This window comes from Podarcis cretensis (assembly GCF_951804945.1).
Source record: "Podarcis cretensis genome assembly, chromosome: 6".
NCBI classification, from domain to species: Eukaryota; Metazoa; Chordata; class Lepidosauria; order Squamata; family Lacertidae; genus Podarcis; species Podarcis cretensis.
In genome coordinates, this window is record NC_137175.1 from 99,070,421 (window position 1) to 99,084,533 (window position 14,113).

At 44.6% G+C, this 14,113-nt stretch overlaps 1 protein-coding gene across 2 annotated transcripts in view; it reads left to right on the forward strand.

The window, feature by feature from the left end:
- Positions 1-205: 205 nt before the first annotated feature.
- The window catches only part of VAMP4 (vesicle associated membrane protein 4), a 30,682-nt gene continuing 16,774 nt past the window's right edge, over positions 206-14,113 (forward strand). The window contains exons 1-4 of one of the 2 annotated variants that reach the window (XM_079981811.1): positions 206-374; positions 3,115-3,321; positions 8,629-8,675; positions 9,261-9,311. In XM_079981811.1, coding sequence (XP_079837937.1) covers positions 3,256-3,321; positions 8,629-8,675; positions 9,261-9,311 — 164 coding nt within the window. In that variant the 5' untranslated portion in view covers positions 206-374; positions 3,115-3,255. The remainder of the gene's footprint in view (positions 375-3,114; positions 3,322-8,628; positions 8,676-9,260; positions 9,312-14,113) is intronic. The other variant, XM_079981812.1, reaches the window with a different exon arrangement.

Consider the following 14,113-nt stretch of genomic DNA (forward strand, 5'->3'; position numbering starts at 1 on the left):
CAAAAGGAAAACATAAAACGCATAATAAAAAACAAGAGCAAGAAGAAGACAAACTAGGAGCCCACAACCCGTTTGCAACGACACAGAAATCGGACTAATCCCTGAAGCAGCAAAGAACCCACCTGTCGCAAAGGCCCCGCCCCCTGGGACCCCGAGGTGCTGGGGGCGGGGATTGGCGGCTACGGCGGCCGGCAGGGTCCAAACGTCCCGCTGCGGCAGTTGCTTTCCAGCGACGTGCTCGGCGCTCAGCTCCCCGCCCCTGTCAGGAGCGCCGAGTTGCTCGATGGGACAGCAGCTGACGGCGCTTCTTCCTCCTCCTCCTCCTCCTCTTCCTCCTGGCGGTCATTTCCGCGCCGGCCCTGGAAAGGAAGCAGGTGAGAAGCGGGAAGGGGCGTCGCGGGGCTTCTGAGGGAGGAGGCCCTGCGAGCAGGCCGAGTGCAGGGAGGGAAGGAAGGGGCGCTGAGGTGAACCCCCCGAAGAGGAGGCGGCGGCGGCGGCGAGGCCGAGGGCCGTTGGCGGAGCCGGGCGGGATGGGAGGGGGCGCCGGGGAAGCGGTCGAGGGGCTCCTTCGCCCCCGCCATCCATAGCGAGGGTTTTATTCTTCATTGCATTTGTACACCGTCCGTCACCCGACAGTCGCAACTGAAAACGACAATAACAAAAAAACCCATGTCTTCTTTATTTGTTTGTTTTGCGAAATACCTACACCACTTGACTGGAAAGGAAGAAAAGGGGGGAAAGCCTCAGCGCTTCACAAAAAAATTGGTTTGCAGTAAAATCCGCAGCCCTACTTTAAAAGCATACAAGAGTTTAAAATGCTGAAACAGATTAGAATTACTTCGACTTTCTAAGCATCTGGGTAGTTCTTGTATAATCAGGAATGTTTTTTTCAATTGGCAGGGAGTTCCAGAGTGCAGGCAGTGCCACACTAAATGAGATCAAGTTCTTACAAATGGGGAAGGGGCACCTGTAGTTGTGCCAATTCTGCTGCAGCTGGCCTTTTTGAAGTTTTACAACAGGGACCCTTTTTAAAAAAATAAATCAAAGATTAGGGAAATGGGAAAAGAGTTTAAAGCAAGGGTGTAGGTGACTTGGGAACGGGAGGTGGGTTTGGTGCAGTGGTTAGTGTTGTACTAGGACCTGGGAGAGACTGGGCTTCAAATCTCCCCACTTGGCCCCCCCCCCCATGAAGCTCACTGGGCGACCTTGGGCCATTCACTGCCTCTTAGCCTAACCTACCTCCCAGGGCTGTTGTGAGGATAGAGCCACCTTCAGCTCCTTGGAGGACAGGTGGAATAGAAATGCAGTAAATAAACAAGCTGTTGAAAAAAGAGGTGCTGTGAGGCCCTTGAATCAGTCAAAGACTGGCAGTCCTCCTATTTAAATAGGGAAATGGGATTCTTTGAGATTGCATAAAAGGGAGATGAAGTGGGTGATATAGGACGAGAAAGGTGTGTGTAGAAGAGGAATGGTTTAGAAGTCCTCTGAAGAGTGTAGGTTGAGGAAGGTTGTGGTATGTAGTTCACCTACTTAAACTGCTAAGAGTCACATCCATTGTTCCACCCCCTTTTTCCTCTGGCCATGACCATAACTGGCATGCAGCTCCCAGAAGGTTATCCAGAAGGCGAAGCAAATGTTCTCTGCCCCTAACATATGTGGTTAATGCGTTGGAATACATTTAAGAATGTAAGAAGAGCCTGCTGAATCAGGCTGAAGGCCCATTCAGTTCAGCATCGGGTTCTTACAGTGACCAACCGGATGGCTCTGGGAAGCCTGAAAGGAGGACCTGGGAGTTTCATTACAGTGAAACCTCGGTTTTCGAACGTAATCCATTCCGGAAGTCTGTTCAATTTCCAAAATGTGTGAAAACCAAGGATCAAAGGGCTGGCAGCAAAATCCTCTGAAAAAATGTAGAAATGCACCTCGGAAGCATTCAACTTCTGAGGCACGTTCGAAAACAGAAGCATTCACTTCCAGGTTTTTTGCGTTCAACTTATGAAACATTCAGCAGCCGAGATGTTCGAAAACCAGGGTTTGACTGTACTAGGTTCAAAGGTTCTGAATATTTATTGCTGAGGGCACATCAGTAATTGGGCAGGGGGTTGTGACTTTCATGACTTGCTTGGGGTCTTCCTGGAAGTATGCTGGAAATGGAGTGCTGGGGCAGAGGAATCCATGGTCAAAAAGCACTGCTCTTGTTCTTGGAAGCTTCAACTATTTGTGGGTACAGAAGTAAGAGTGGGTTCTGTCCAACACTGTTGCCCAACTGATAGGAAGGAATCTATCAATTCTTCTTCCCACCCGCAGCCCCATGCTCTCCCCATCCTCAGACATGCTCTGGAGGGCTGGGGGACCCATTAGTTTAGTTACACCATTGTAACCCAAGGGTTTTACTGAAATAGATCTTGCTGTTTTAGGTTTTTGAAATTGTGGGATTGTGGCCATTCTTTTTAGCCACCTTTCTAGAAATGTCAGTGATTAAAAAGGAATTGCTGCTCATTACCTTCTTTCTGGGATAATACAGTGGACGCTCGGGTTGTGAACGTGATCCGTGCAGGATACATGTTTGCAACCCGCAGCGGCGCATCTGTGCACACGCGGGTTGCGATTCGGTGCTTCTGTGCATGCGCCAAGCACGATTTACCTCTTCTGCGCATGTGCGACCGCCAAAACCCGGAAGTAATCCCTTCCGGTACTTCTGGGTTTCGGCGCATTTGTAACCTGAAAAAACACAACCTGAAGCGTCTGTAACCCGAGGTATGACTGTAGTTATAGTATTTAAATACCTTTACCTGTTCCTTTGCCAGTCTTATGACCAATTCCGATAATAGTAAAAATCCTAAATCCTCTTTGCCACCTTAAAAAACCTTGGCTTTTAAGGTTGGCTTTAATGAAGTGGGAGAATTTCAAAAGCCCAAGCACACCCCTTCTGATAATGTGGTTGAAAGAAGGATACATTTTAAAAGCCTGTCTTGAGCATTTTAAAACTACCTCTCTTGGGCATTTTTGTGCAATGGGCTCAAATACAAAATAATGCATGCAGAGTAGAGATTATAACATAGTGTTATAAAAGGCACTGGACAATTCTAATGATTTGCATTATTTTCCATACAGGCATCACTGTGGCCAGTCTTTGTGACTGAGAATGGAACCCCAACGAAATTGATTTTTTTTCACCCCATCTCTCTTCCTAGGAAGTGGGGCTCCCCTCATCTCCTTGTATTGGGCAAGTAAAAGCAACACGTTTATGAAAATATGCCTCCAAAATTCAAGCGCCACCTCAATGATGATGATGTTACTGGGTCAGTGAAAAGTGAGAGGGTAAGTGCTTGAGGGCAATGGCTTTCTTTGCATGTTTTAAATGTGTGGGTTAGAATGGCCCCACAAGTCAAATCCATCTGTAGAATAATTGCTTTTAAGTCACTGAGGCTGAAGTTCTATGGTGCTATTATGTCATGGTCTAGCTCTTGTTAGTACATGGATGGGAAGCTGCATGATAGTCCCATGTAAATTACTCTTAGTTTTCCCAGAGAAGAACAGGCTATAGCATAAAAAGATAAGATGGTAAACATGCCTGATGGACTTGAAAACTTTTTTCTTGCAAGTCACCAAGATTATGGTGATGGTTTCATTTTGCAACTGCCTATGGAGTTTGGACTGGTCTAATAAACATTCCAGAATATATCATTGATTAATGTACATTTAAGGATATATACTTAGACTATTATTTGCCAATATCTTTACAATATGGAGTTTTCTCTCCATATTATAGAACAGGTTTTCTTCAGCTAACTTTTACTTGGAGTTGACAAAGACTCCTTGCTGCTAATACTTCTCTGGCCTGTTTGGTCTGACCTGACTTTTCTTTTGGTGTGATGTGTCTTCCAAGGAGCAGGGGGTGTAACCTACCAGTGGCTCCTATTCCTGTAAATGATGTATGAGACCAATGCATGCTTACTGAACTAAATGTTTTTTTCTTAATGCTGATAAGTTGCTTACATTTTGCATTTCCCTGGTTTTATATGTTTTATATTTTACGTTTGCTGTAAGCAACCAACTTAAAAGAAACTTATAACTACTTTAAATAATAAGTTCTCTTACCTCTCGGGGTAGTAATCTTGAAGAGAAAGAAAGCTTGTGGGTATAACTGGTGTTTGAGGAGGGAATGGACTGGTAGCACACAGTTTCAATAGCATAACAATTAGCAGCTGTTCCAGTTACAGATAGGTAGCCGTGTTGGTCTGCCATAGTCAAAACAAAATAAAAAAATTCCTTCCAGTAGCACCTTAAAGACCAACTAAGTTAGTTCTTGGTATGAGCTTTCGTGTGCATGCACACTTCTTCAGATTAGCAGCTGTGTTCATCAGGGAGTAGGCTGTTCTTCAACCGTCATCAGCTTCATGAACTATTTCTATTGCAGTCGATGTGAAGGTGTTCAGCTGCCAATGCTTAACTGGTCATTTTGCCAGTACGCCAGTGCTCAGTACTATCAGACTTTGTCCAGGAATAGTTTTCTGTGACATATTTTACTGCAGGTAGCAGGAAAATACAAATGGAGAGCAGGGGAAATCCCCTGTGGAAAGAGCTTTTCGAGCCATCTGCTCTGCTAGCTGGCCCCAGGGCCCTTATGTAACCTTCCCAGAGACCAGTAAGAAGCTATTTATTAGTATTATTAAATTTGTATTCCGCCCTATACCTTCGGGTCTGAGGGCAGTTCACAGGATATAGGATATAAAAGCACAGAATACATATTCAAAAAATTAGAACAGCCCAATAATGCCCCACCCCCATTTCAAAAGGGCATTGAATGTCAGTCAACCAAAGGCCTGGTTAAAGAAGAATGTTTTTGCCTAGCACCTAGAGGTGTATAATGAAGGCGCCAGGCAAACCTCCTTGTGGAGAGCATTCCACAAATGGGGAGCTACTGCAGAAAAAGCCCATGCTCATGTTGCCACCTTCCGACATCCCATGGAGGAGGCACACAAAGAAGGGCCTCAGAAGATGATCTCAGGGTCTGGGTAGGTTCATATGGAAGGAGGTGGTCCTTGTATTGTGGTCCTGAACCATCTAAGGCTTTATAGGTCAGAACCAGCAGAAACTAATTGGTAGCCAGCACAGTTGGACCAGGATCGGTGTAATATGCTCAAACCGTCTTGCACTGGTGAGCAACCTGGCCACTGAATTCTGCACTAACTGAAGTTTACAAAGAATCTTCAGGGACATCCCCACATAATCTAACCTAAAGGTTACCAGAGCATAGGCAGCAGTATCCAGATAAGGGCGTAGCTGGATGACCAGCCAAAGCTGTTGGAAGGCACTCCAGGCCACTGAGGCCACCTGAGCCTCGAGCGACAGAAAAGGATCTAAGCTATGAGAACCCCCAAGCTACGAACCTGCTCCTTCAGAGGAAGTGTAACCCCATCAAGAGCAGGCAGCCTTCCAGCCCATCCGGTCTAGGGAACCACCCACTAACAGTCCTCAATCTGATCTGGATTGAGTTTAAGTTTGTTGGCTCTCATCCAGTCCATTATCAAGGCAAGGCACTGGTCCAGCACTCCCACTGCCTCACCCACAGATGTAAAGGAGAAGTAGGGCTGAGTGTCATCAGCATTCTGCTGACAACGCACTCCAAATCTCCGAATAACCCCACCCAGTGGTTTCATGTAGATGTTGAACAGCACAGGGGATAGGATTGAGCCCTGAGGGACTCCACATTGAAGGTTCCACAGGACTGACCCTCAGGGAACGCCCACTCAAGTAGGCCCAGAACCACTGCAAAGTGGTGCCACCCATCTCTAACTCAAGACAGCTGCTCCAGAAGGATACCATGGTCAGTGATATCAAAAACCACTGAGAGGTTGAGGAGAATTATCAGGGACACATTTCCCCTGTCTCTGTCTCGACAGAGGTCATCATACAGGGTGACCAAGGCAGTTTCTGTGCCAAAACTGGGCCTAAACCCCAATTGAAATAGATCTAGAAAATCAGTTTCTTCCAAAAGCACCTGGATCTGGTCTACGACCACCCACCCTAGAGTCTTGCCTAGGAAAGGGAGATTAGCCTCAACAGAAAGTGATTTGACCATGACAAGGGACTAATGTCAATGTCCCCCACTCACTTTCAAATCACCCTCTTCCTGCCTAGTTGAGAAAGCAAGGTCCAGAATATATCCTGCCATGTGTGTTGGGTGTCAGGCTGCCAGAAAAGCCCCTCCATCTGTTGTCCAACATGTAAACAGAATCCGGCACAGTACTTGCAAACTTCATTGCTCAGTAATCAGGGTGTCAGTACCTGGCACATCAGTTGCAGATGCTAAAGTTCTGTCCCCTCCCTTATTTATACCTCCCTCTGTGCATTTTTTTGCTGTCATTCAATGTTTCTTAATTTTTCTAGCCTTTTCTCAACCCTTCTTTCCTGCACTGAGGGTGGGGGGAGGAAGGAGCGGAATCAGGGCTGCATTGCAGAGCAGGAGACACAGCCCCTGCTCCTTCTCTCTCAGCGTCTGTGGCTACCTCAAGCCTCTCTCCTTCATCCTCACCCTCTGCGGATGATTCCTCCCTGTCCCACCAGTCTGAACTTGATTCAAAGTCCCCTTCCCCCTCAGGTGCCTCCTGGACTACTGGCTGCTACCATTCTTCCTCGTCCAGCCAGTCCCTGACATCAGTAACATGTTGGGACAGCCCCATGGCTGTCACGGTGGCCATGGTGTCCTGAGCTGCCCCAGAGCCAGTTGCCTCGGCATGGATGTTAAAGTCCCCCAGCAGCTCTGTCAGCTCAGACAGGGAAATGCTGGGCAGTGAGGCAGGCGGTAAACTAGGAGCACACACTCTTGATTCCCCTCTGACTGGACAGAGCCTGGAGATAGAGATGCAGTGAGGGAAAAAAGTATTTGATCCCGTGCTAAATTTGCCCGTTTGCCCTCTGAGGAAGAAATGACCAGTCCATAATTTTAATGGTAGGTTTATTGTGGCTGTGAGAGACAGAACAACAACAGGAAAACCACCAGAAACCCAGAAGACAAAAGTCAGAGATTGATGTGCATTATAATGAGTGAAATAAGTACTTGATCCCTCTGCAAAAGATGACTTAGTATTTGGTGGCAAAACCCTTGTTGGCAATGACAGAGATCAGACGTTTCTTGTAGGTGGCCACCAGGTTTGCATACATCTCAGGAGGTCTTTTGTCCCACTCCTCTTTGCAGATCCTCTCCAAGTCAGTAAGATTTCGAAGCTGATGTTTAGCTACTCGAACATTCAGCTCCCTCCACAAATTTTCGATGGGATTAAGGTCTGGAGACTGGCTAGGCCACTCCAGGACCTTAATGTGCTTCTTCTTGAGCCACTCCTTTGTTGCCTTGGCCTGTGCCATGTGCCCCTTACCTGGCCTGCCCCATCTCCTATGCCATACCTCCTGCTACCCTGAACCACTGTTATTGGGCTCCCCCTTGTGCTCCCCCACTCTTCTCCCCCTAGGCACATCCCCCAAAGCACCCTTACAAAAACAATTTAAAATTATTAAAACAATTAACAGCAGCTTTAAAACAGTGTTCTCTGCTGGGCAGTCCTTTTGTAGCCTGTCTTGCCATGCCTAGGCCCGATGGAGTGAGGCAGCAGCAGGATCCTCAGATTCTCCATGGCAGCTTTTCCTGGCTCTTTGTTTGTTTGTTTATTGCCACCTGTCATGTAAAGTTGCAATTGCATAAGTATAATATATAAGTATAATATAATATTATTAGTATAATAAGTGTAAGATGTAAGTTACCTATAGTAGCTTTGTTAAAAATATGAAGTAGACACACTGGTAGGCATGTTAGGTTTTTGCAGAGTGAGGCGTGAGGGCCAGAGTCTCACTTCTCTGTGGTTTCAAGCCTATGGAAAGTTGTTTGTGTGATAGGACTTTTTGTGGCAGTGCCCCTTTTAGATATACTCTCTTGGTTTTCCAGATCAAATTGATTCTCTCTTGTCTTCATGATTCCCAGGGTAGGTTTCTGCTGCCAACCTCTGGAAAGTTTAAGGCAAGCATTTTACACGTGGCTTTATATTTAGAATGATACAGAGAAGTGGATAAGCAAATACTTGAACTAGCCCTGTGAAGGGTCTCTGTGCCTGTTTGTGTTCTCCTTTTCCATGTTTTTGAGTCAAGGTCATATTAAGATGAAACTGAAGTTCCCAAGCCTATAAATATTCTTATACATAATCAGGTAATGGATGTTCCAGGACTATATTCCCAAGTGTGAGATAGAACACTGCAAAGAAGGTTCAGTTTTAGGAGGTTGACTTGGTGGCTATCTTGAGCACAATTTTGTCTTTTTGGGGGGTGAGGACATAAGAATGCTGATCCCTCCTTGCACTGAATAGGAGAACGTGGGTGTCTGTGAGGTACTTCATTGAGATGTGTGAATGCTGAGCAATCTTCCATTTTTCAGAAGTGCTCGTTTCCTTTATGAATCATGGATTTGTAGTTAAATTTTCTTTTAATTTGGACTCTAGAGAACTTAAAGCAGAACTGATGTGCTGATTGCAGCTAATAAGATGCATCTCAAGAAAGACCTAGCCACCTTCTAGCTTTGAAAGTGGACAAGAAAGACTTGTATTTCTTGTTGAGCTTATCTATCTTTTATGTTTCCAGAGGAACCTCCTAGAGGAAGATTCAGATGAAGAAGAGGACTTTTTCTTGTAAGTATCTCTAAGACTGAAGCAGGGATACCTGAACAACCTTTGGGGAGGATCTCTTAATGCTTGCTCTTCCCTTCTCCGGTATGGGGCCCCAGCTCTGTTGTGTATAGCACTGGCCTTGCCAATGTAACGTGATACAGCATCAGGTGTTCATCTTCAAAGCAAGGTAAAAGATTGAAAGATTCACTGGAACCCTTTCCAACAGCACCTGCTGTGAACTTTGGCGTGTAAGATTGAGGAATCGCCTTGCCAGCCCCTTCCTTCAGCCTTGGGGGGCTGTACTAGTCTTCTTGAAGTACTTTTGCCATCAATGTATTGTGTAACAGGCATAGGCAAACTTGGCCCTCTAGATGTTTTGGGACTACAACTCCTATCATCCCCAACCACTGGTCCTGTTAACTAGGGATGATGGGAGCTGTAGTCCCAAAACATCTGGAGGGCCAAGTTTGCCTGGTGTAATACTTTCAGCCTCCAAATATCTCCCTGTTAATCAGCCATGTGATGCCGCTCATTCACTCAAGTAGATGAATAGCAACTGTGTCCTCAGGTTTGATCTGTTAATAAGCTTGTGTTATGTCTTTCCAGGAGAGGGCCATCAGGTCCAAGGTTTGGACCCAAGAATGACAAGATCAGGCAGTAAGTATTTTGTGGCATTTGAAAATGGGTCTTTTCTTGGCTTGTGTTTCGTTTTCATATAAAATTGCCACAGTCTTAGTTAAGGTTTTTGCAGCATTTGTGTTGAATCTAGTAGTGGTTTCCACAGCACTAAGACCTTTTGCTATAGACCAGTAAACATCATTGCTGTGTTTTGATTTTTCTGTACTGTGGGCTAAATGATCCATCTTCCACCATGTTGAGAGCCTAGAGATTTGTAAGACCTCCTGGAGAGCAGAAATAGGTTCAAAGCCAATGAGCAAATTGGAAGCAATTAAAACTTGGCTAGTAATCACCAACTGTACCAAAACAATAGGAAAGAATACAAAACTTGGACACCTTCCAGGAGCAATTTGTGCTAAGAGGCTTAAGCTCTAGCTTTGACATCCTTATCCAATGGTTCCCTGGAGGAGGAGGAGGCAACCCCCTTCTTCACTCAGATACCAGTTCAGTTCAATTTACATGCTTAAAACCCATGGTGATTCTGCATATACCCCACATTCCAGTACAGAAGCATTAATCCTAAAGAAATGGATCACCTCAGTTTATTAGTGTTGGCTTTCAGGACAAGATCTTTGGAGGCAGCTCATCATAGCAATTGACTGTGGGTTGGAAACTTGTATCCTATGATTTTATTAGAATGGGCAAACCTGTGCACTTGTCTGTTTTGTGTCCATCTCTCTGAAATTTTTCTGCACCATGTGCAATTCTTTCTTTTCTTTCATCATTCATTACATATATCACCAAAAGAAAAGCGATGTGTGTGTCTTGATGCATCTGAATATGTTCTGAAGCTCTAAAGTTCATCTTCTGTTGTTCAAAAGCATTCTGCTTGGAGGTTCAATTCAAAGAGTGTGTCTACCACAGAAGCATTTGTGGAATAGTGTTCCATTCAAAGGCATATCACATGCAAACTGGGTGGGGTTGTAGGTAGGAATCCTTGCTGCAGTTGAAATAAGGGAGCAGCTATAGGCAAGAGGTGAGGCACCTGCTCAGTCTGCGAAGGGGGACTGGGGTAGAGCAGAAGCACACACACACAAAAACCCAACAGCTATACTCTCCCAGAACTACTGCAGGCAGCTGTGCAAATAGTAATAGTAAGGTTTAGAAAGAATGTCATTTTCCCAGCAATGGTTGCAGTTTGAATACTGGGACTATGTGATTTTCTATCAGTTGAAACATTCATTTGGAGAGGAACGAATAATAGGCGCTCATGTCTTGAACTACAAAAAGCCTTTAAAAGAACTCAAAATTAGTGCTCATTTATGGGGAGGGATAGAGATTATTATTGTAGTCTCTAGAACTGATTAATAGAGGTTGACTATTTACTGGGGGAAGCTGTGTATGAGTTTATTCCTTGCAGACACAGTAAAGTGATCCACCCTGGATTGAAATACCAATATAAAATGGCAGATGATAGAGAGTTGGAAAGAAACTGTAGAACAGTTTTTGAAAGTCTGTAATTGGAATGTTTGGAGAGCTTAAAGTTGAGGACAGCATTTCTTTCCAGCTTGACTTTTGGTATGCCTTTAAATTCTTTCTTGGAATTGTCTGCTAAGTCAGGGCAGCCAGTGAGGAAATTGCTCACTTCCTGAGGCTCTGTTAGCTCTGTATTTAGGTCTGGGGTCTTGCGGCTACCTGATAACCATGTCATCATGCTCCTCTTCTCTGGGGCACAGAGGCAAGCAGCTTTTACGTCTGCAAATTCTAGGCTTGAAATCTGTTGGGGTGTGAAGTTCATGGCCATCCACCTTCTTACGCAGGAAACGGCTATGATATGTTGAAAGTTTGTCACAGCTGAGATCCTGTCTACTGTTCCTTGAGAAGTGTAGTTCTTACATTCTTCAAACTGAGGGCATTTTGTTGACCATTCTGTTTCTAACAGCCATCTAAGTGCTTATGGAATCTCGCAAAGAAAAAGCCATCCAGTTGATACATTATTCTCCATGAATTTGCCTAATCACTTTCTAAGCACATCTGTGCTAGTGGCCTTCAACACACATTGTGATAGCGAATTTAGTTAGTTATGAACTATAGAACATTTTTCAGGTTTTTTTTCCTGCGGTGCTAACTTGTTGATCATTCTTGTTATCAGTGGTAGTTGAAAGTAGATGTTATTGGTACTAACTAGTATCTGGGCACCTTCGTTTTTTCTTTAAGTGCAATGGATGTCCAGGCGTTGGCTCTTGAGCAGTTCATGTCAGACACAGTGTTAGAAACTGATATATGAAAGCTAGGAGCTAAAGGGCACCTTAAACCTAGGTTATGGACGCAACAACGGAATGTCTAGACGTGCTTTTTTATAACAAGAGTACAAAGCTGAAAATGAATGAACTGCAGCTAAATATTATGTTCCATTTTTAACATGGTCTAGTCCTTCTCCTGTCCATCCCCCAATATTTTTAAGAGGGTCTTTTCTACAGAGAGTAGCTGAAAAAGGTCCTCCTTTCCTTCCACTTTGCAGTTTTAATCTGAAATCTTAGGCACAGTACTGCACCCAGAGCTCAAACTGCTCATGCTAATCAAACTCCCTGTCGCAAAATGCACCTAGAACAATGGGGAGTTTTGAACACTGGCCAGACATTAAGAAAGTAGCCCTTTGTACTCGTAGCAAGTGGTAGAGAGAGACCTTTTCACACACTTCTCTCTGCCATATGCTGATGTCAATGCATTCTAGGAGAGCAAGGATGCAGCAGTGCAATCCAGAGTTGAGTATTCCAGGGTAGACTGTTGGAATGAGATGGATTAAGTGATTTTGCCATATGAAGTAATAAGCTCTCCTGCACACTTATGCTGTAGCAAATGGGGTGCAGGTTGCATGGATCTGGGTGGCTTCCTTAAGGTAGCTGTCCTTTACATTGGAAACACTAGTCAACCTGGTAGGAAGATGTTTCCTGAGTGTTCCTGTGAAGGGGAGGAAATCTTGGTGTATCATCAGAAGGGCAGCACTTCAAGTACAAAAATCTTTATTAATTTGATTAAGGGGCCAGTGACCTTGCTTATTGGTATTGCTTGTCTGAGACTTGTTTTTACTAAAACCAACACTTTGGAGACAAGGCTGTCAAGGGGAGGTGGTCAGGGTGAGGTGAACAGTCATAAGATTCTCTTGTTTTGTTTTACTTGCATTCCTGTGTGAAATTAACTTAGAAAACTGGCAGACAACAGAGCCATGAGTAAAATGGAACAGAAACCAGTTATGACTACCCCTAAACACACTTCTGTTAGGAGAGCAAAGTAATTTTAATGATTTTTTTAAATGATGTGATCTAAAGCTGTGTTTAGACAGTACTGACAAAAGTGTGTGTGCAAATATAGTTGTGGAGACCATCCAGGAACCAAACACTATCCCTTCTGTGTCCTTTAGAGTAGGCATAGGCAAACTCAGTCCTCCAGATGTTTTAGGACTGCAACTCCCATCATCCCTAGCTAACAGGACCAGTGTTCAGTGATGATGGGAGTTGTAGTCCCAAAACATCTGGAGGGCTGAGTTTGCCTATGCCTGCTTTAGAGCAATGTTCCCCAACCAGGGGCCACATGGCCCCCTGGCCCCCACCCCAGATATTCCAAAATGCATAAATGGGAGAGAAGTGAGAAGTGAAGGGAAAAATCATTTTTAAAAATCCTGATTGGCTGCCTATCTGCTTGGCCATTCCCTCCTTTTTGCCATGGGCATTTTCTTGGAGCAGTCCTGGTTTGTTTCCGATGGGAGAGGGTTTGTTGAGCCTGCTATCCAGAACCTTCAGGTCAAGGCTCCCACTTTGACCAGTATCCGGAGGTCAGGTAAGTGCGGTGGTGGGGTGGCAATGGGTAGGGCTGGGCGAGCCGGAGCTGCTTGTTGCTGCCACCACTGCTGGGCCGAGACTGTCTTGGAGGAGGTCCAGGTTTTAGGAATGGGGCCCCCTTTTATGATATTGTTGAATAGGCGTCATCAGGGATTCCTTGAATTTCTTATAGAATACTGCTGGAAAGCTGTCTGGGCTTTTAGTGGTTTCAGGTTTTTGAGGACTGTATCTATTTCCTCCAGGGTGATAGGACTGTCCAGGAATTCCTGTTCCTCATCAGTTAAGGTTGGAAAGGTCAGTCCAGCTAGGAATTTTCTGATTTCCTGTTCAGGTGGGTTGCTGGAGGTGTATAGGTCAGTGTAAAATTCAACAAATTCTGAGGTTATTTCTTTGGAGAAGATTATGTTGCCGTCTTTTTTAGTGATGCAGTTTATTCTTGTTTTGAGTGATTTTTCCCCGTACTTGTAGAAGCATTGTTTTGAGTAAAGAATGTTGATCATTGTTTTGTTGATTTCTAGTGAGTCTAGTTCCTTCCTTTTTTGTTCTATAAGTTTAAGGAGTTTTTCAGCTCCTGATTGTTTGTAGTGTGATGAGAGTGCTGTGATGTCCTGTTCTATTTTGCTAATTTTTGAGGAGGTTTATTTTTTAAGGGATGCTTTCTCTTTTATGCAAGCTCCTCTGGTGACTGCTTTCATTGTGTCCCAAAGGAGAGGGGTTTTTTTGTACAGGTGTAGCTTGGTTTACAAACAGCCTGGTTTGCATACATTTTGGCTTACAAACATGTCAAACCTGGAAGTGTATGTCCCGGTTTGCAAACTTTTTTTGGATTACAACCCCCTTTTTTGGGAGGGGGGAGATTATGAACAATTTTTTTTGGGACGCCCCATTGTCAAAAGCGCGCCTTGGGTTACAACCTGTTTTAGTTTACAAACGGCCCTCCAGAATGGATTATGGTTGTAAACCAAGGTACCACTGTATTGTCTACATCATTTTCTTTGCAGT